Source organism: Cryptococcus neoformans (assembly GCF_000091045.1).
Source record: "Cryptococcus neoformans var. neoformans JEC21 chromosome 9 sequence".
In the NCBI taxonomy this organism is placed as follows: domain Eukaryota; kingdom Fungi; phylum Basidiomycota; class Tremellomycetes; order Tremellales; family Cryptococcaceae; genus Cryptococcus; species Cryptococcus deneoformans.
In genome coordinates, this window is record NC_006694.1 from 573,124 (window position 1) to 592,500 (window position 19,377).

General features: G+C 46.6%; 7 protein-coding genes across 8 annotated transcripts in view; 3 read left to right on the forward strand and 4 right to left on the reverse strand.

Moving 5' to 3' along the window:
• Positions 1–266: 266 nt before the first annotated feature.
• On the forward strand, positions 267–2,640 carry CNI02080 (hypothetical protein). The gene is made up of 6 exons (XM_572646.1): positions 267–357; positions 469–1,502; positions 1,555–1,805; positions 1,855–1,962; positions 2,012–2,218; positions 2,266–2,640. Exons 2-6 carry the CDS (start codon positions 566–568, stop codon positions 2,386–2,388), a joined length of 1,626 nt encoding a protein of 541 aa, XP_572646.1. The 5' UTR covers positions 267–357; positions 469–565; the 3' UTR covers positions 2,389–2,640.
• On the reverse strand, positions 2,448–6,380 carry CNI02090 (f-box protein pof6, putative). 2 transcript variants are annotated; one of them, XM_572981.2, is made up of 11 exons: positions 5,982–6,380; positions 5,107–5,915; positions 4,873–5,047; positions 4,644–4,816; positions 4,480–4,579; positions 3,744–4,432; positions 3,431–3,698; positions 3,174–3,370; positions 2,874–3,107; positions 2,763–2,823; positions 2,448–2,715 (listed from the first exon to the last, which is right to left on the reverse strand). In XM_572981.2, exons 2-11 carry the CDS (start codon positions 5,598–5,600, stop codon positions 2,671–2,673), a joined length of 2,436 nt encoding a protein of 811 aa, XP_572981.1. In that variant the 5' UTR covers positions 5,601–5,915; positions 5,982–6,380; the 3' UTR covers positions 2,448–2,670. The 2 variants fall into 2 exon arrangements, with proteins under 2 accessions (XP_572981.1, XP_572980.1); XM_572980.2 differs by having other exon boundaries at positions 5,107–5,938.
• Positions 6,381–6,642: 262 nt separating this feature from the next.
• Positions 6,643–8,788, reverse strand: CNI02100 (expressed protein). Its single transcript, XM_572832.2, has 4 exons — positions 8,589–8,788; positions 8,364–8,529; positions 7,995–8,301; positions 6,643–7,936 (listed from the first exon to the last, which is right to left on the reverse strand). Exons 1-4 carry the CDS (start codon positions 8,760–8,762, stop codon positions 7,768–7,770), a joined length of 816 nt encoding a protein of 271 aa, XP_572832.1. The 5' UTR covers positions 8,763–8,788; the 3' UTR covers positions 6,643–7,767.
• Positions 8,789–9,101: 313 nt separating this feature from the next.
• Positions 9,102–12,106, reverse strand: CNI02110 (nuclear mRNA splicing, via spliceosome-related protein, putative). Its single transcript, XM_572977.1, has 9 exons — positions 11,853–12,106; positions 11,385–11,801; positions 11,182–11,333; positions 10,772–11,134; positions 10,542–10,723; positions 10,334–10,496; positions 9,925–10,287; positions 9,744–9,874; positions 9,102–9,687 (listed from the first exon to the last, which is right to left on the reverse strand). Exons 1-9 carry the CDS (start codon positions 12,002–12,004, stop codon positions 9,583–9,585), a joined length of 2,028 nt encoding a protein of 675 aa, XP_572977.1. The 5' UTR covers positions 12,005–12,106; the 3' UTR covers positions 9,102–9,582.
• A 175-nt stretch (positions 12,107–12,281) lies between these two features.
• Positions 12,282–14,381, forward strand: CNI02120 (hypothetical protein). The gene is made up of 12 exons (XM_024658737.1): positions 12,282–12,565; positions 12,636–12,880; positions 12,935–12,937; positions 13,000–13,098; position 13,150; positions 13,214–13,356; positions 13,417–13,513; positions 13,572–13,623; positions 13,684–13,750; positions 13,802–14,082; positions 14,145–14,249; positions 14,318–14,381. The coding sequence occupies exons 1-11, from the start codon at positions 12,393–12,395 to the stop codon at positions 14,163–14,165; spliced, it is 1,182 nt and encodes a 393-aa protein (XP_024514408.1). The 5' UTR covers positions 12,282–12,392; the 3' UTR covers positions 14,166–14,249; positions 14,318–14,381.
• Positions 14,382–15,519: 1,138 nt separating this feature from the next.
• CNI02130 (single-stranded nucleic acid binding protein, putative) lies at positions 15,520–16,649 on the reverse strand. Its single transcript, XM_024657820.1, has 4 exons — positions 16,305–16,649; positions 16,173–16,250; positions 16,024–16,124; positions 15,520–15,972 (listed from the first exon to the last, which is right to left on the reverse strand). The coding sequence occupies exons 1-4, from the start codon at positions 16,527–16,529 to the stop codon at positions 15,579–15,581; spliced, it is 798 nt and encodes a 265-aa protein (XP_024513571.1). The 5' UTR covers positions 16,530–16,649; the 3' UTR covers positions 15,520–15,578.
• Positions 16,650–16,774: 125 nt separating this feature from the next.
• The window catches only part of CNI02140 (conserved hypothetical protein), a 7,547-nt gene continuing 4,944 nt past the window's right edge, over positions 16,775–19,377 (forward strand). Inside the window, exons 1-8 of the mRNA XM_024657821.1 lie at positions 16,775–16,861; positions 16,906–17,083; positions 17,136–17,487; positions 17,541–18,169; positions 18,220–18,368; positions 18,417–18,567; positions 18,622–18,882; positions 18,937–19,377. The exon at positions 18,937–19,377 is cut by the window's right edge and continues 258 nt beyond it. Coding sequence (XP_024513460.1) covers positions 16,854–16,861; positions 16,906–17,083; positions 17,136–17,487; positions 17,541–18,169; positions 18,220–18,368; positions 18,417–18,567; positions 18,622–18,882; positions 18,937–19,377 — 2,169 coding nt within the window. The 5' untranslated portion in view covers positions 16,775–16,853. The remainder of the gene's footprint in view (positions 16,862–16,905; positions 17,084–17,135; positions 17,488–17,540; positions 18,170–18,219; positions 18,369–18,416; positions 18,568–18,621; positions 18,883–18,936) is intronic.

Here is a 19,377-nt window from a genome sequence, read left to right on the forward strand (position 1 = left end):
GGCAGTCCACCGCTGGCTGTTGTAGATTGATACATCTGCACCATGACGCACATAAAGCACATCAGCTATCAAAAAGGAGCACCAAACACACTTTCGGAACTTCGTGGTTTTTTGCACCCTGTTCCTGGACAACAACCGATCCAAATTTTAGCGTGTTTGACTAGTTTGTCAGTAGTCCAACGAAGCAGACCCAAACAAGTTACTACTCGATTATTTAGACCCTTGACCTTATATTATATGTATATGTTTGCTATTATTGTGTGTATGCTTCACTAGTACTACTATTGCACAAGCTCGTACAGTCGTCGTACGCCCGAAGTTTTATTTCTCCGTAGAGTGATGTACGCGACGTGAGGAGTAAGTAGTCTGTTAGCTTGATGGCGATAATGGGGAAGGGTACTTTATTGACGCGATGTATTATTTTTTGACCATGGCTTGTCTACTTGATGCTATCTATACAACTTGAAGTTGTCATTCGCTTGGTACTTCTTCTTGCCATTCCTCCTCCTTTTCGATCCTCACTCGAGCGGTTTTACGCGCCGACCAACTGTCATCGAACTTAACGATGTCGCCTTCGTTCCTTCCATTGATTTCTTCCGTCTTCGCAATCCATATTCTGTTTTTCGCGTTTACCAGCTTTACTCAAACACACGCATACCCGCATAATCGTCGGCAGGGGGTTGCTTTGACGCGAGAGGGTTCGGAACCGTCACATGAGGCAGCCCAATCGATTCTGACCAACTCTGGTTCTGAATTGGGGCAAAGTTCTACAGCTTGGAACCAGCCAGATTCAACTTCTGCCGCTGTCTCCAGAATAGCCAGTGTTACGAGCGGCCCTACCACTAATGAGCTGACTAGCAACGCGATGTCCACCTTGTCACCTACCACTGTCGCCAGCGATTCCTCATTGACAGAGACCTTAACTTCGTCAACGCCGGTAACGACTTCCTTTACCCCTGTTTCGGGTCTCGCCTTCCCTTCGGTAACCCCGTCCCCATCAATCACTGCCTCTTCCTACAAAACCCTCACTTCCTTCATACCTTACATTCTCTCCAATGCCAACTCCATAGCAGTGCACTCGTGGGAACTAGGGGCCTTCACAGAGACTCTTCTGGAGGTATACTACCCCCAGCTAACTCCTTTCGGATGGGACTGTAGAGCATTCGATGGAGAGGACATTCCTTGGAGCGTCTTGAAGATAGCGAAGGATGCTATTTCACATTATAATTGGACCGGTGCTCCAGGGCAAGATTTCGGTAAGAATTTACCGGATTATCTTTTTCCTGATACTACACCTCATGCCCACGTCTCTCAGGCTCTAGTAGGAGGTGATGGAGCATTGGGGGATCCTGTATCATTGGTACCAGCTGTCTGGTTGCTGGCAAGATTCGCCAGACAAGACGACGTCAGAGACAAGCTGGGTCTGAGATGTCCAGAAGACTACGCCTGGGCAGTGGGAAATCAGCTCGACTACTTATTCAATGGGCCCGCAAGTGACAACGGTATATTCAGGTTTGATTAATTCCCAAGACGGATGTTGATGAAAGAGTGCAGGCACTATCTCTCAGAGGGAAGCGGGATTTGAAGTATGGTCCGACATGGGGTATATGATACCCCCTTCTTTGGCCTATCTTGGGCTTGACATCTCGGACGATAGTTTATTGAAGAAGGCTCTTGAACAATTCAGTTTGGAAAGTTCAGCCATGCTTGACACTGACCAGCTTATATATCAACACATCCCTGCAACGGATGCAAGATTGTGGGCAACTGGTAATGGATGGATGACTTACGGTCTGATGCGCGATGTCAGTTATTCTTCTGGAATAGACTTTTATCACGATTGACTTTCTGCAGCTCGCATCTGTGAAAATGTCTTCATTCGCCGAAGACTTGTCCTCCTTGAAGTCTGACGCCGAACAAACAATTGCCGGTGTCTTCAAAGCCCTTTTTGATCAACTTGGTGTAGGTCTTCCCTGCCATCCACTTGCTTTGAACATTGACATTCCTCTAGGAAGATAGTCTGCTCCCTGATTATATGCTTCAAGGCAACTCAACTTTAGCATTGGGAGATACAGCAGGGACAGCCCTGAGTGTCGCAGCATACTATCGCTTCCTCGAAATTGCACCTCACCTGACTAGCCAAGACTTGACTGCTAAAGCGGAAAAGGCCTTCGATGGGGTCGTAGCAAAAATTGACGATGATGGTTGGGTGACGCACGTAAGTTCGACAGAAAAATTTTATGGTTCACTCTGATACTCCAGCAGTGTGTCGACCCGATGGGCACGTACGGTTGGGTTGTCTACCCGGAAGATCACTCACTGCACTCGCCGGAGGGACAGGCGTTCGCTGCCAAGATGTGGAAGGCTCGTACGGATGCCGGATACTAAATATCTAATCTTAGTATCTTCATACTTATTTCCCTTTTTGGCAATCTTGACATAAAACCCTTCAGTATTCTTCAATTTGCGTATAGAATTCGTAGGACATTTGCCCTGTTCGGAGGCTGGTCTTCCGTACAGCTATTTGATAATGACACTGTAAAATTTTAGAGTATGCTGGTCGATGACCGAGTGCTTCCTCCGGTGCTAAGGTTGAAATTTTGTGCCATCGAATATGAAATGGAATCGACAGTTTATCATTCTAATGGGCATATCTTGTAACATGTCGTCCTACATGACAACGCAATCTTCTCTGACAGACAAGGCATACATGGCCTGTATTGCATCAGCACATTGCATTGGCTTGCTAGTTAAAAACTGACCTTGTCAACAGTCTTTTCAATCTTCTTCCAGTCAGACCTTCTCTGAATAAACTCGTAGATACTTATTCCTTTGTCAGGATGCGGGCTATCCTGGATTATCGATAGACTTACTCTTCAGGAGTGAAAGCGCCCCCATATCTTGATACATCCCTCACGATCTGCGCCAAATCCTTTGCATCAGACACGATGTACACATTTCCAAGCATTTTGAGATCAGAAAAGTCATCTGTGATACGCTGCTGCTTCAGCGAAGAGACAAAGTCATAATAGGCATTCAAATCCGCGATGACTTGGAAGCCACCTTCGAGAGAGATGATTTGTCGCTTAATATGACGCTGGATGATACTTTTGAGGAAAATATTGACAATTAACGTTATTTCTACAGGCGGGATTTGGATCTCAATTACTTACGCTTCCAAACGGATCCCCACCTCCTGATAGAAAACTTCCAATACCTCCTTAGATGTACTCCCCTTTAACAAGTTGCAATGCATTTCGAGACACATGATAGCCTCTTTACAACCTTGTGTAGGGCCTAGCTCCATTGGCGTACCCTCCACAGGATAATACTCTCTAGGACCAGTCTTGACCAGTATTATATGTTCAACCTGTGTCGTTCATCAGCACCTTCGTTGTTGAGTGATGCCATCATCGATTATATAACTAACCTGATTCATCAGCACCTCAATCCCAGCATTAAGTCCAGCAGCCACGGCGTCGTCCAGGACACTCTCAAACCTTTTTTTCTCCCTCATAACTGCATTCAAAAAGTCCGTTTTATCGACATATGGCGATAGCTCTTTATCGAAGTAGACTTGAACCATAGACTGAATGGTATCACCTATGTGGACAAGTTCGAAAAACTGTAAAAGGGGCGCAACGCTAGTTGTTTCTTCGTGTTCAGCAGGTTTGTAGGTGCTCATCTGATTTGTAGCTCTACGCAACGATTAATATGAACGTCCTCGAATCTGACGCACTCACATTTTGAATCCAGGGGCAATATGCCTGTCTCCAACCGCCTTTAACAGGAAGATAAAAATCTCTTCAATCGCCTCTCTCACCTTCGTTCCGACCTTCCCGGGATACTTCACAAACGTCTCTGCTCGTTTCAAGGAATCTCGATCCACCTGAATTAACTCTAACGCGGTATCAAGTGAAACGAGAAGCTGAAGGCGATCAAATGATTTGTTGTTTTTTGGACTGGGTGTGGATGGATGAGAGCTTTCCAGCGAACCAGCAGCTGACCTCGCATGGGAGTCGTTCGAACTGCTCGCATGACTAGGCTCTAGAGCTTCTTTGACGTTCTCTACATTTTCTGTCACTCTCACTCCTTCCATAATATCGTCATTCGTCATATCTTCTGCTGTCTTCTCATCCACATCTGTCACTTCGAATACTACCTCCTCGCCGTCTTTCACCTCTTTGACGACTCCTCCTTTACCGGTCCATTTTTGCGGATTGAGCATCGCCAGACCGCTCACAGCTTGAGTTCCGCCGCTGACGATCGCGTTGACACCGAAGGTGACAGTACGGGGTACAATAGTGACAGGAAGAAGCAAAGCATCCTTGAATGAGGCAAGGACATTGCGCTTAACTTGGTCAGGGTTGGCGGAGATTAGGAAGGTAGGGGTGTGTGACTTGGAAAGTTGTTCAGAATCACTCGTGCCCAGCTAATAAGTCATAAGCTGCGAATCAGATCAAAACTGATGGGGCTCACTTGTTGTTCCCATATTCGGCAGATATCCTCTAGATGATGCTTGACACGTTCAGTTTCATCATCTAAATAGTCATCAAGATGCTCTTCAAACATGTGAAAACTGCAAGAACCACAGTATGTAAGCACAATTTTTTCCGTCTATGGATCACAATGATTATACTCACACACTATCCTCAACTTGCTCCTTCTTTATTACATTTTGCTCATCTCCTAGCACCTCCATGGCTACATCCACGAGCTTCCATGCTTGGACGAAGGTAGCCGCGGCAGCACGTAAGAACAAGTCTTGCGAAACTGCACGTGCTTGGGAAAGAAGGGGATGGATGTATTCGCCGATCTATTTTGTCAGTCTAAGTATTTAAGTTGCTTCAGCTGTTAGAAAAATGAACACACAACTTCGTTGGATAGTCTGTCGCAAAATGATAAAACCACCTTTGCTTTGGAAGGAAAAACGGAATGGGCTATCTCAGCATCTATCCTGAAAGCCTCCAGGACGTGTGACATAAATGCGTCCATGGGAGTGAAATCCAGCTGGCGAATTGTAGCTCCTGACTGTGTCTGTACCTTACTACAATATCACTCGTCAACCAGCAGCCGTGTTATGAAAATGATATAGTTAGAACTCACATAATGTTTTCCAAGGAATCCCACCTGGAAGTATCATAAAACACCTCTCTTTTCTCCACCCACACTCTTCCACATTCCCACTTTTCCCTATCCCCACCACCAGCTTCCCAAACTTTCCAACTACTTTCAGCAGCTTCCTTCATGCCTTCTTCGTCCTTCTTTCCGTCAGACACTTCAAATGCTACAAGACAGGTCGAATCAAAACGATCAGCCGCAGCTAGTAATGCTTGGCGAAGGAAACCCCAGTCACGTAAAGGCTGAAGTTGCGGTGATAGAAAACGTATGAGAGAAAGCAAAACAGATGATTGATGGGAAAGTGAGGGTGGCAAGGCAGTGGTGGGTGAAGGAGGAAAGAGTAGGGAAAGTGTTGAACTGGGTGACGGGGATGATCGGAGGTGTTTGCAGAAAGGCAGAAGAGAGAGGTGGTGTGTTTTATAGGCTAAATAGTATGGACCTGGCGAATGGGATGAAAAAGAGGCGGAAGGTAAAGGCATAGTAGGAGTAAGAGCGAAGAAACCTGTCGTCCGACCATGTGAGCTACTGCTGCCCGTCGGTCGTGAAGGTAAGGGTAAGTCCTCAAAGTCCAAAAGGTTCTGCTCCTTCGAAGTGCCCCATTGCTGTGTATTGGTGCCAAATTTGCCTTGAGGTACTGTCGGTTTAGCGGTCTCAAAATCCCCGAAATCCACATCTTCAAATACATCCTTGTCCTGCCCTGTGAAGTCCCCAAAGTCATCTTCAAGAACTGAAGCTTGCTGGGCTGGAAAGGACGGTTTCCTCTGAGTTGATACTGGCGGCTTGAGTTCATTATCCTTCAAATTAGCCGTGAACGGGGCTATATCAGATCAGCCCTGAATGTTAATACGTATGTAGCTCACCAATGGACTCGTGCTCTATGCCAAGGAGGGTGCATCTCCATTCCCAACCTCTCTCGTCTTTAACCAGGTGGGCAAATGCTCTGTTGACCCTCGCAGCATTTGGTAGATCGGGAATGGGTAATAGCTCGATAATCCTAAGTATGACATCTTCTGGCCATCTACCTATGAATTGTGCAGGTGCTCCTGAGCGTGGACCATGTTTTGAAGGCTTGAGGACCGAAGCAAAGCGATTCGAGAGATGGGATGCTGATTGAAATTGTGGTCTTGAGGGAGCTATGGGTGCCCATTTGTCCATCCTGGCAGGGATGTATGTGTTGTATGCTTTCCAATCACTTTGGCTGGCGAATTGGCTATTGCGATCAAACTGCGTCTTTAGCGACTTTTCATGGACGAGCGACACATAATAGCAGCAGCGAGTTATACGCACGTAGTAACAAATGAAATAGCGACTAAGCCGATCCGTGCCTACACGAGCCAGCAGTTCAGTTACTTAGGAGCCTAGCAAAAGCGCGTGTCACTTTTTATAGGCATGGAAAACAGTGAGGGAATTCAAAATGGGAAAAAGAGCCTCCGTCGTGATGATACGTAAGAACGAAGAATCATTAAGAACTTGAACTGTCTGTTGTAAGGCGAAAAAAAATAGGCGATGCAGCTTCTAAGGAGATGCTACCCTGATATACATACTTCACTCCGAAGAGAACGAGAACATGGTTCGAGAGATCATGGTTATTCCCTTCTCTATAAATTAAAACATAGAAAAGGAGGATGTCCCCAGTTGAATTCCCTTTATTAGTTAGCTGTCTATTTCCATCATCTCTCCCTCTATTATTGATCAATGACAATGAACATAAATGCCCTTCCAGTCTTATAGCGCCCCTAATATTACGTGCCTTGCCCTGCAAAGGATCGGCGCTTCTTGAGTGGAAGCTGCTGCTGCGGTCTGCAATCTTTGTTGTGTTGCTTCGTAAGGAGTAGTGTTACCCTCGAGGAGGAGGGGGCACTTGTTGGTTGGTCAGTCTGCATACCTTCATGTACGTTGTCTCTAGGGCGTGTTAGGGTGTGTTCCTAAGCAGAGCCCCAAGCTGATATGTCTTGTTTCGTCCTTATTGATAGTTGATTGAGATTCTTTCCCCCGTCCAAGGATTTCTCAGACATCGATCTTATTAATCCGTGTATCGCCAGGTAGTAGCCCTAGCCATAGTTGTAATGCAATGTATCTGCTTTTCCTGGCCCAACTTTGCTACCACTTATGTCTCAATATTTTATATTTCCCTCTTATCCTGAATCACCTAGGGACGCCCTCCTTTGAGCCTCCATGTTAATCTCTGTGTGATAGTAAGCTGTTTGGGGTGGATTGATGGATAGTGGGGGAGTAACCAAGAATCCAATTTAAAACACGCTTGTTGATCCTCGACAATTGCCCACAAGGATTGTAGAATCGAGACCCAGTAACTAATAATGGCCAATGACCGACGGATGGCCGCTGTCGGAAATAGTTGACTGGCCAAAGGCGATGGGAAAAATGCAAATAAGGACGACGATGCATCCTCTTGTCACGACAAGGGACGGTACAAGGGATAATAGAGGAGAATGAGATAAACATCCGCCATCCACCATGAATGCTCTGTTTATTAACCAGAAGTCAGACAACCAATCCGGGCCTGTTTCTGGGTTTGCGAGCAGCACAGTACATGGAACACGGTTTCATCCCTTCCGTGAGACATTAATTTCGCATGACTACGTTTCCCGCATGTGATTTCCCAATATTCTTTTTTATATCTTATCATCAGGCGGCCTTTCCTTTGGCTCGATTGACTTTAGCGCTTCCGTTCGACGCTTTTGTATTCTTGTTCTTCTTGTTATTCTTCGAATGATCCCCAGGAGAAGGGTTTAATCGCGATAGAAGATCCGCACCAGCAGAATGGGACTTGACATTGGCTTTTTGTTTATTCGCACTGTTGACAAATTTAGGCGTCAAGTTCCCTCCTATCTCTAATAAAGGCTCTTACTCACCCTCCCTGCTGCTTCCTCCTATCATCTTCTTGGCCCGCCTTTCCGATCCTCTTCAGCAACGCCAGACCTGGGGGAGCACTCTCAGCCTGCGCATGCATTGCACCGGCCGCTTTCTTTCCAGACATGCTATTTCTCTGAGCACTGTGTCGTTGCGCCTGCTGGTTGGTTTGTGTTGGTCCTGAGCTAGCCTTGGGCCCTGTGGGGATTGTCTTGCTTTGCTGATTCGCAGGTCTTGCAGGGGCGACGGAGTTCGTTAGGGGGAGAGATACATGCGATGGAAGGACGTGATGGACTTGAAGCACCAGTGCTGAACAGGTAGTTGCATTTTGTGAGCAAAGGTATTGAATCATGAAAAATGATTAAACTTACATCCATCAATCGGTTGCCCAGAATATTGAGCCCTGATTCTTTCCGCATCCTCAGCAGTCTCCACATACACAAGCATTACCCCTTGAAAATCTCCATTTTCGCTGTGAAGGCTCGTAACAGATGTTGTGAGGGGTGAGAGATGCAGAGGTTCTGAGAGGAGAAGGTCCTAAAAAGGATAGGAACAACATCAGAAACTATTTGTTCAAAAACGGGCAATAAACTCACGCGTAAATCACTAGCAGTGATATCGGGAGGCAGGCCAGCGAAAAGAACGCGGTGGGGTTCTCGCGACAAAGGTTCTCTGCTCGGCAACGCCGAAGTGGATGGCGTAGAGTAATAAGCGGCTGGTTGAACTGGCGGTACACCTTGTTCGTAGTTGTTATAGCGAGGATAGGCCATGATGTAATAGTCTTAGGTCGGGTTAGATCGATGGATGTCAAGAAGCGAACGAACGACGGAAAGAATAGTAATTATTGTACGCCAAATGCGTGCGTGTGTAGCGAGTGATACGCACGAGCCCGTAATTAAATTAGAATGCAGAGCGGATAGCGGGAACAGATTTTCAAATGCTCTGATTACAATTTACAAAGCATATTATTACGAACATAACAAATCAATTATGTGGCCCATGTGAATAGACTTGTATATACCGTACGTATAATTCTATTATGATGGGTCAAATTACTCGCTATTCATCTCTATCAAGCCACATCGGTGTTTCTGGATTATTTGTACATCCTGTCATTATAGCATTGATACATACAAAATCATCTACACTGATCTACAAATACCGTTCCATAGAGGGCCTTGGCGGGGCCCTGCCTCGTTTTTCGTTTCGAGGTGATAAACTTGGTGATGGCTCTCTGGTTTCTTTGATATTCAATGTCGCCCTTCCGCTGTCTCCTCCACTGCTGCTAGCCCCCACACTTGGCATTCTTGGTCGGGAATGGACGTTTAACGGGGCAACACTATTCTTAGTAGAAACTGTTGCTTCTCTCTCGCAGCACCGAACTAGATTGACCAACTCCAGAGTTAGATCCTTCGGTCACAGGAGAAGAACCAAAGTATGAGGCGGCTTCTATATTCTTCGGTTTGTTTGGTTTGTTTGTTTCGAGTTTGGAAAACGGCCAGGGCCGCGTTTAGTAGGTGCATGCGTGCCTAAATGTAGAACTGATTCGCGCACCTGATCAGGACGCGGCCAGGAGGATTCCTTGCGTTTTCAGACAGAGGTGAATACGGAATGGGGATAGTCTGAAGGATTAGATGAAGGTTGCAGAAGGGAAGAGAGAAGGAAAGTGAAATCGAGCCCTACGTCTCGTAGCAACTGGTAGGTTTAGGTGATGATTTAGCAATGTAACTTATTACCGACAAATGGCCTACCTTTCGATTCTGCGTAGCTGTAACGTGCAAGCATTCATTAACAGTGGATTCACTGATGTTGGGTGCATCCATCTGACGCCTGAAAAGATCCGCAAACGTTTCAATTTGCTGTTTCGCCCAAGTAACAAAGCCTAAGACCAAGCAAATGAGTATAATGTCTCCGACAGATTGGATTACTCACCAGACGCCATGTTGTTCTCTTTGAAAGCGTTCATGTACCAGTCGCTGGTATGCCTGATAATGGTGAAGATCACCACAGCCAATTCATTGATGTAGATGCTAACATCTCCATCGCATTTGATACTTCGCACCCTTTTAAACATTAACTCTCTCCTGGACTCCAAAAAAGAATCCCGAGCATGATCGGCAAGGTCGAGTCGGACAAGAAGTGATATAAGGCGGGCGGATGAAGATTTGCGAAGGTTTGAAGAAGAAAGGTCGTGCGAAATCTGGGATACCAGAGAAGGAACTAACTGCTCGAGGCGAGATACGAGGAGGGAATGGGCGGAGGAGTTAGATTCAATGGACTTGGAGAGAGCTTGGCCTAACACGTATATAAGCGAAATTCCTAATACCAACAAAAAAGTCACCTTTTTCCACTAATTTCACTGATTCTTCCCAATCTCGAATGGCAATGGCCATTGTTAGTTCGTCGCCGTACTCATCAATCCACCGAAGATCCTTCGAGTCCGCCATGGATGGCCCAATGGTAGAAAGAGGATGTCCAGAATTGCCAGTACCATTTCCGTTCTTCTTTGTTTCCGTCAGTCACTGAAAAGATACACTGATTAAACTTACATCGCCTAACCACATAGTTTTTCTTCGCTCTTGCTCCTTTTCACTATCCTTTCTCTTCTTTTCATTGGCTTCTCGAGATATTTGTCTGAAGGCGTTAATAAGTGCCCTTTTGTCATCGGATTTCTGCGTTCTGTAGACACAATGTTCTTTCCCGCGGTGAACCTTGATCACGTTAACCAATTCTACGCCGAGTATCAGTCGATTCGTTATGCCGTAATGACGTCACTTACCGCCGCCATCCTTGACATCAACAATCCCCAGCTCAATGAGATTCCAACACCGTTCAGCAACCATCCTACCTCTGTCCCTATCTTTCTCATCGCCCACACTGGTGGTTGAGCCCCCCTTGTTTCTTCTCTTGCCAGCTATTAAAAGCACATCGTTCAACAGAAAGATGCTAACATTTTGTTTAGGTTTGTAAGTTGCAGGATTGAGCTCGACCACGCCATGGAGCTCAAAAACGAGGTGACGGCCAGCTACTACGGGTAGATACTTCTGGGAACCCTCGACGATAGACCATAATTGGGTCAACTGATTACGATAGAGGTTTTGAAGGTCAAAGACAGACTTGCGCTGTGTGCGACGTCGTTCCACTTCCAGACCTCAGCGATGACCAATGGTAGCCCGATCGGCGACTCACAGTTGCCATTACGGTCGAGGGTAGGTGCTAAAGTATCTTCCATTCCCATCAATTGGGGAAGATCTTTCCACTGTCCTAGTAGCTCTTTGAGTTCAAGCATGTCATTCTCCAAGGTAGATATTTCTTTGGATATTGCGACAAACTCCGCATAGCTATGTTTGATGTAAGAACATTCATGAATGCTGAGTAATGGAAAGACTTGCTGTTTAAACACTGTCCTCTGTAACTCTTTCTTGTTCGCCTGCTTTTCTCTCATTAGAGCAGCCACGAATCTTCGTTTTTCCTCCTCGTCTGCGCCTGTCAAAACCTTTTTCACATAAGCTTGCGCGTCGACCTTCTCATTGCTGAGCTCTTCTAAATTCCACTCTTCCTCCAACGTAGCATCTGCGGCGCCACGGCGCCCGATGCTTTCATCTACAAGGTGCTCTTGGGTATCAAGAGGTTGAGACGACTGGATGCTAGATTCCTTCAAATCTGAAGCGCCATACAGGCCGAATGGAGAAGCGGCCAAGTCTTCCCCCGGTGTTTCAATGTCGAGACCTCCGTATGGATCAGCCGTTAGGAAATCGGACGCTCCAGGAAGTGGAGGAGGCACAGAAAACGACTCATTCCCCCCATACCTAGAGGGTACGATCAGCAAGTCTTTTGTTAGAATATGCTAAAGCAGTCACCTCATACTCAAGCGCTTCTTTATCTTTTCTCCGACCTTTGACATGCGCTTCTGTTTGTTATCGTTAGGTAGGGGTGGACGAGCTCCTCGGTCAAATTGAACTGAGGCCGGTCCACGAGGGATGGCTGTTGATGGTCGACGTAAAGAGGCCATCGTATCGGATTCCTCGTTGCTGATGGTATGGTCGAGTCAGTCCAGAGAGTTTGTTATCCAGTTCTATGTGCGTGCGAGAATTTGTATCTGAGCAAGCTCTGCGGCCGAATTCAGTTGTCATCGCTGCGTCGCCGTTACGCGCCTTTTGTTGACTCGCAGCGAATGGAATGCGCATACCTAAAACGATGACGTAATAATCAACTCTCGACGACTCGGATGCGGTCCTTAATACGCCGACCCCTTTTAATCCTTCTTGCAGCACCGCGCCAAGGTATGACAAAAATTCAGAACAAAGAGGAAGGCCCAAGCAGTTGCGTTTCCGAGAGGATAAGTGAACGATATTTCAAACATTCATCTACAACGAAAAAGTCCACGTTTATCATCTATAATGAGCGTCACTGCTATAACGACCGAAGTTGTTGACGCTAATCCCGCTTGCCCTCGAGATGATCTTGAGTTGGTGGCGATCTCCTCAGTTGTGGGCCGCGAAGCTGGCGAAAAAGATCCATACAGCCTAAGAAAGAAGATGATTGGGGAAGACGAGATCAAGGATCTTCGCCAGTCAGTCATCATGATCTGTCGTCTTCTGTGCTGTATGTAACTGACAGATATTGCTGATTATAAACGATAGGCGCAAAACCGGTGGTGACAAGCTTGCCAGCTTCTACGAGTCACAGAATGAGCGCATCAATGACTTATTGAAACCCATGTCCGCTCACTCCGCTGAGGCAGCTCAAGAGGCTAAAGATAATGCCCTCAAAGTGAAGATAGCTATCAACGCCTCGTTTATAGCAAACATTGCTTTGGCCATATTGCAGTTGTATGCCGCCATCAGCAGTATGAGTTTGGCCCTCTTTGCCAGTTGCATTGATGCCGGTTGGTTTCCCCTTATTGATAAATCTAACAATTGCTTATAATTATGATCTATAGTTTGTAAGTCATAGCGCATAATCCAGCATAGTCGCGTCTCTTGCAAATTATTAACGAGCCATCAGTTGACCCCTTTGCTAATTTGATTCTATGGCTGGCCCATCGACGGTCTGATCGGGCAAATGAGAACAAATGGCCAGTCAGGGGTTCACGCTTTGAGACCAGTTAGTCCTAGTTCATCATTCTATATTTTACTAACTGATTTGTGTCTTTAGTGTAAGCTACTTATGAAGATCCTTCGTGCTCAAGTACTGGACTCTGACGTATGTTCACGACTAGCGGCAACATCATTTACGGATCTATTATGGGCGGCGTGAACGTTATCCTTGTTGTGGAGTCCATTCAGGAATTTGTTACTCACACAGGTGATGATTTGAACGAATTTCATTTGGCGTCTATTATAGCCGTCGCAGTTGCTTTCGGTACGTATCTCAAACTATTTTCGTTCAACCGGCGATCGGAAATATCTTATGTCTCTGTAGGTGTTAAGTTTTGCCTCTTCCTATATTGCTTGGCCATCCGAAAATCTTCTTCTCAAGTTCAAGTTCTGTGGGAAGACCACCGAAATGACCTTTTGACGTAAGCGGGCGTAACTTTCGTGATTCTGTGCGTTGACTGCTGATGCAAATGTCAACAGAAATGGGTTTAGTATCTTGACGGCTGCCGGAGGTGCCAAACTTCGGTGGTGGGTAAGTCATGGCCTGAAAACAAAACGGACCTGAGACGGCTGACAAGTCTCTCAAAAACAGATCGATCCTATGGGCGCAACGATCATTGCCTTGGTCATCATTATTGTATGGACTCGCACTGTGTATGGTGCGTCATTTGGCTCGAATTCCAACTTCTGGAATATTAACCACTTGACAGAGCAATTCACTTTTCTGGCAGGCATCACTGCCCCTCCGGATTTCATCAATCTTGTAACGTACAAGGCCATGACATTCTCCCCTTCTATCACTTCTGTAGACACTGTCCGAGCCTATCATTCAGGTCCACAGTATTTTGTCGAAGTGGATATTGTGTTACCCCCTGAAATGCCTCTTTGGGAAGCCCATGACATCGCTCAGGATTTACAAGACCAGATCGAGAAGTTGAAGGATGTGGACAGATGCTTCGTGCACGTCGACCATGAGATTTCTCACGAGCCCGTGAGTTAATTTGTTTCAGTCAGAACTTCAGAAGTCTTGCCTGAATACTGATGAGCATGTAGGAGCACCGCAAGAAGGTATAAGACTCCCAAAGGAAGTAGGAAGCCTTCATAAGACTATCGTCTAGGTCATAGAAATTGATGGTACAAGTGTTCCTTTATAGTATGGTAGGTCAAACGTCCCCTTTTTATTTTCTCTTTACAATGGCGCCTTCGTCTGACAATTAAAGCCCAGTTAGATACGAGAACGAGACGACTCCAGGGTATCGGCAGTGAGACATGCATTTCAGTTCATAGGAGGTGTCTGCTTCCCGACGAATAAGAAGTATACGTCTATCAATCTTTTCCCTCCTTTTTTCAATTCTGCAAGCTTCTTCTCACCGTTCGGAGAGTACAAAAGCCGAAAGTGATAAAGTCTATTCGTCTAATGCTCTTGCTACTCTACAAATCTCAATCTGTGAAACGATCCTCGATCACCAAATAAAGTGGCGAACACTACCATAATCACTCTCCTACTGCTACTCAGTCTTCGGATGTGAACATCTTACCCATGACTGACTCTCCTTCTCGTAGCCCATACAAATCTTACGACGTGAAACAAGTCTCAGTTTCCGTTGCGGCCGGCATGGATGTCATCAACGAGAAAGACCATATGTTTCTCAAAGAGAGGATTATCAATGAAAAAGGTGTATGAGAACTCAAACAGTAGGTTGTATGGTATTTTGTATAGTGGTGATAGTTGTTTTGACTCGCTGTTTCTGTTCAGACGCCGAAAGGGCAAGAAACTTGCAAAGTTCTATACCGTGCAAAATTCTAGAATCGACAATCTTCTCAAGCCTATGAGAGCACATACATCAGATTCCTCCCAAGAAAAAGCGAATAAAGCTCTTCGTGTCAGAATTGTCATTCATGCGTCGTTCATTGCAACTGCTGTCTGGCTGTTTTACAGCTATATGTACCCATAAACAGCGGCGGTTTGGCGTCGTTTGCCAGCTGTATCGATGCTGGTGGGTGAAAGCGGGTGCATGTAGGGCTGGGTGCTGATCAATAGGATTGACCAGTCTGTAAGTTACTTGGAAGGAGGGAAGACTGGTCGAGCAAAATGAGCTAAATTGAGCAGTCAATCTGTTGGCGAACATATTGGTCTGGATAATTTATCGAGCTTCGAATAGGGCCGACAAAAATAGATGGCCTATTGGTGGCTCGAGCTTTCAATCTGGTAAGTCCGTTACCTATGCATGCATGGTTTTGCCTTGGTAACCATATCAGTAGTTCAACAGTGTGGCAACTTTTGAGCAGGTCCTCCGAACTATTACTAACAGATATCCAGCCATGTTCCGACCGTAACTCTCTACCTATGCAAGCTTGTTTTTATTATTCCGAAATCTATTATCGACACAACATATCTCCACAACCGCCGCCACTCAAGATGAAGTATGTGCATACAAAGACCAGAGTTTTACAAATTATATATTAAAGATAGTTTCATATGATTGTTCAGAACACGGGTTTCTTGGGTAAAGACGCAAAACCTTTTTTGACTGGCTGCGCTTGCACTAACGATTTGTGCTGTGCCACAGATGGAAGAGAGCTATCCGACAAAACAGGCGATTTGCTTGATGGTTCGGCTGTTACTTCGTCTTTCTGAGCAGCATCACTCCTTTGTCCTACCAGCTCGGACTGCATTTCTCTTTCGAGCTCCGCTGCTGCCTTTTCCCCTTCAATATCTCCTAGTAGCTCCTCTGCAGGTAGGTTTGGGATAGGTGATGCGCTATTGGAAGCCTCGGCGGGGGACCCGACACCTGAGCCTGGAATCCAATTCTCGTCGGGGGGTTTACGTTGTTGCATCGAAGCGAGCTTAGCTTCCATGGCTGCTATTTGGGCAGCAGTACTGTGACCATATGAGCATGGACATTGGGCGTATACAAATTTGAATCCTTACGATTGAGGTTTGCGTTGGCTCTTCAATAATGATAGAGTGGTAGTCTTAGTGGGTTCCGCTCTACGACCTTTAGTAGGCAACATGGAATTGTCAGGAGGCGCCTGACGACAATCAGCATTGTTCATGAGTCTCAGAGGCTGTCGACTTACCGTGCTGGCGTAGGTAACTACAAGTTTACGGCCTCGAAGGAGTCGATCATGAAGTTTGACCATTGCTTTCAAGGCATCCTGGCTGCTTGTGAGCCACACGGAATCTTCCCGTACGCATATGACGCCACTTACTGCTTTGTCTAAGAACTGAATGAACGCAAATCCTCTTGGCTTTCCCTTGAGAATCCCTGTTTTGTGGAACATGAAGTCGAGTTTTGTGATCTTACCATACTTTGAAAAGATCTGGATGAGGGTAAACTCGTCGACGGTGGGGGAAAGATTCCCAACATAAAGACGGTCTGCGTTTGGTCCTACCGGAGTGGAGGAGGATGAGGCGACCGGCTGCGTGGACTGCATGGTGTTTGAGGTGAGATGGAGATGGATCGAGAAGTAAGAAGCGGGGCCGATGAGATGGAGGGATCAGCGAGGAAAGCGACCAACGAACAAAGTGATCGAAGATGGCAGAAGATAGATCGGAGAATGCTATTTGTTGTTTTGGGTGCATGAGCTGTGATTAGGAAAGTGATCTGCTGCTGATTAGCGGAACCAATGTTTTATTAGTTTTCATGATGACATCATGAGAAGCTGTAATAAATCTCTTTGCCGTTACATTAGGAAGAACACGTCGCCATTTACCGCTGAACCTTATGTTTGTCCATATCCTCATATTCAACCGCGAAGATGGACTCGTAAGCAGCCAGCCCCTTCTCCCCCGCATCGCTGACCCCCGCAGCCTCGACGAGCCACTCCATCTCCACATCCTCACTTCCCTTGCTTCCAGCTACGCCGCACATCCTTCAAACTCCGATGAACAACCCATACACGCACTCACTCGCGGTCTTCCACAGACCGCGCTCTCCACATCCGCTGGTCAAGGCCTTCCGGGCTCAGACGAAGAAGACGATGAATGGGTATGTTCATCTCATTAAGGACATTCCTGATCGGATTGCTGATGACTTATAGACCGAGCTGGAGATCAATCATGCGATATCTTATGCCCATTACGTCTACTCGCTCCCTATCACGTCTCTGAACCTCGCAGCATCGGTTGAAAAATTGAAAAAGCTTCTGTGGGGACTCATTCGGCAGGGGACAATAGTAGTCGATCCCATCGCTTCTCCGGCTTCATCGTCAAGTGCCCGAGCGGACGTCGGCCTAGCAGGTTCGGTAGGGCAAGCGCAACTTTGCCAAGACCTTATCAAAGCTATGATCTGGGCTGGCTGGAGCAGTGAGGAGGCTAGGTCTGATGTGGGGGAAACATTGGTGAGACTCGGGCAGCAGATTGCAGATTTGTGCTCGTCCAATGCGCAAACCAGTAAGTACAATCGAGCCAACTGTAAAGCAAGGCTGCTGATTTGCCCATTATAGCCTTTCCCTTGGTTCTTCTCAACTCGATCCATTCGGTAATCACCCACTGTCCCCTTCCTCCTTTCCCAACATCCATCGTTGCTCGATTGGTATCCGCATTCCTTCCAATTTCATCCCCGAAATTCCTTGTGAAACTCGTCAGGCAATCGTCATCAGCTGCTTCAACCCCTCATTTTCGTTTGCCTAAGAATAGCCCATTTTTAGCTCAGTACCCAAGCTCCCCAGTTGCGGTGGTCATGCTTGTCACAGAGGCAATAACTGCTCTCTTGGGTAACTCCCTCTTTTCCCAGCCTGACATCAATGAAGTCCAAAAAGCTTTTGTGAAACACTCTGATCAAATGAATTCCCCGTTCCTTCCCAACTCCGAACCTTCTGGCTCAAGGCCTGTATTGGAACATCAAATAAACCAACTTGTGTCATTCCCGGTGGAAGGTCACGGCTTATCTTCGACACCGGAAGGTCGAGCGGTACTTGCGGAGGCGGATAGGATGAGTTTGCGATGGTGGAGTGATTTGATGGGATCAACATACGTTGATGCAGAAAGGGAACTTCCAGGAAGGAGGGGTAATCTGTTCGCTCATGGGAGAAATGAGCCGGAAGAAGAAGTAGATTTGACCGTTGCTGTTCTTGTAAGTTCCAATGTTGCTCTTGTTCTGGTGACTGCTAACAGTGTCGCCAGCACCTGATGAACATGATCGTCTTGCGTCAGCCAGATGGAGACAAAACTCAGCTTGCCAGGCTTAAAATGTTGCTATCAGAAAGTTCTACAATCACTGATGCCAGAGTTCTCGAGGCTGCCTTCACTTGCACCACCATTCTTGTCAGGAAGTAAGTGATCCCACTTCTTTTTGGCCTCATTTTGACGTTATATTGCAGCAATCCTTCTCTTGGGACTCCAATGACTCACCATATTCGTCGTCTGTTGATGACCCCTCTGCCAGCGTTCGAGGGGGAGATCGCGGGGCTGGGGGGAGATGTGCCCCCAGCAGTAGTGGCAGCAGGAAAGTGTCTGTCCGTTTGCATTGAAGTGAGTTAGCAATGTTGGGACAGGCTAAGGTCAACTAACTTTACGCTGTATTAGATGTCCGCCAACGATGATCTTACCTCGTCTACCCTTTACTCCCTCCTTAATACACTCAGCCATGGGCAAGGAAATTCTGGTTCGGCAGGCGTCAACTCCATCCGTTCTCTTCCCTTGCATTATCAAGGCGGAGAAGCTGATACGTATACTTTGAAGACCACTCTCACAGGAGGAAAAGGTTCAGAGGAGCAAAGGAGACTTGTAGCGGCTGCCGCGGTTCAGGTTGTCAGCCGACTGGCCTTGGAGCTGGGGAAGGACGATGTAAGCCTGTTTCATGTTGTATCTTGTTATGTATGGATACTAATATGTGACCAGATATTGCATCTCAGTTTAGCTATGCTGCTACAGCGACTCCGGGGCGTCGACATCGCCACAGAAGCAACTATTGTCGCCAATCTTGTACCGCTTGCCCTTGCCAGCTCCAACGCAGACCTCATCGAAGTCTACCGTGCCTTTTCCCAAATCGCTCGCTCCTCTCATCCTGAAGATCCACGCAGGTCGTCCAACGCAATCCTCGCTGCATTGACTACGCTAGCGAAAGGCATGTACAAGAGGCTGGACTGCGCGGATGGGTATCTGGTTGAACTCCTTACGCTCTTTGCCGATAAGGGTACTCAAACCCAGATGATATCGATGGCTGCGCACGCATTCGATTCTAAAGACCGAGAACAGCTCGCCCAACTCCGTACTGAAGGAAACACTAGAGTTGCGGATATGAAGTCTTGGCTTTCAGCCCTTCTTATCCCCATTTCAACT

Bases quoted from the DNA above. Each gene is read 5' to 3' on its own strand.
- CNI02080 (XM_572646.1), top strand. From the start codon at position 566: ATGTCGCCTTCGTTCCTTCCATTGATTTCTTCCGTCTTCGCAATCCAT. The intron at 1,806-1,854 runs GTCAGTTATTCT...GACTTTCTGCAG, and splicing joins CTTACGGTCTGATGCGCGAT to CTCGCATCTGTGAAAATGTC. The intron at 2,219-2,265 runs GTAAGTTCGACA...ATACTCCAGCAG, and splicing joins ATGATGGTTGGGTGACGCAC to TGTGTCGACCCGATGGGCAC.
- CNI02090 (XM_572980.2), bottom strand. From the start codon at position 6,276: ATGGACAAATGGGCACCCATAGCTCCCTCAAGACCACAATTTCAATCA. The intron at 3,371-3,430 runs GTTAGTTATATA...TGAACGACACAG, and splicing joins TTGAGGTGCTGATGAATCAG to GTTGAACATATAATACTGGT. The intron at 2,716-2,762 runs GTCAGTTTTTAA...GATGCAATACAG, and splicing joins TTGAAAAGACTGTTGACAAG to GCCATGTATGCCTTGTCTGT.
- CNI02100 (XM_572832.2), bottom strand. From the start codon at position 8,762: ATGGCCTATCCTCGCTATAACAACTACGAACAAGGTGTACCGCCAGTT. The intron at 8,530-8,588 runs GTGAGTTTATTG...TATCCTTTTTAG, and splicing joins TCACTGCTAGTGATTTACGC to GACCTTCTCCTCTCAGAACC. The intron at 7,937-7,994 runs GTGAGTAAGAGC...ATTTGTCAACAG, and splicing joins AGGAGGAAGCAGCAGGGAGG to TGCGAATAAACAAAAAGCCA.
- CNI02110 (XM_572977.1), bottom strand. From the start codon at position 12,004: ATGGCCTCTTTACGTCGACCATCAACAGCCATCCCTCGTGGACCGGCC. The intron at 11,802-11,852 runs GTGACTGCTTTA...CGTACCCTCTAG, and splicing joins AAGAAGCGCTTGAGTATGAG to GTATGGGGGGAATGAGTCGT. The intron at 10,497-10,541 runs GTAAGTTTAATC...ACGGAAACAAAG, and splicing joins AAACTATGTGGTTAGGCGAT to AAGAACGGAAATGGTACTGG.
- CNI02120 (XM_024658737.1), top strand. From the start codon at position 12,393: ATGAGCGTCACTGCTATAACGACCGAAGTTGTTGACGCTAATCCCGCT. The intron at 12,566-12,635 runs GTCAGTCATCAT...TATAAACGATAG, and splicing joins GAGATCAAGGATCTTCGCCA to GCGCAAAACCGGTGGTGACA. The intron at 13,624-13,683 runs GTAAGTCATGGC...TCTCAAAAACAG, and splicing joins GTGCCAAACTTCGGTGGTGG to ATCGATCCTATGGGCGCAAC.
- CNI02130 (XM_024657820.1), bottom strand. From the start codon at position 16,529: ATGCAGTCCACGCAGCCGGTCGCCTCATCCTCCTCCACTCCGGTAGGA. The intron at 16,125-16,172 runs GTAAGTCGACAG...GATTGTCGTCAG, and splicing joins TAGTTACCTACGCCAGCACG to GCGCCTCCTGACAATTCCAT. The intron at 15,973-16,023 runs GTAAGGATTCAA...ATATGGTCACAG, and splicing joins AGCCAACGCAAACCTCAATC to TACTGCTGCCCAAATAGCAG.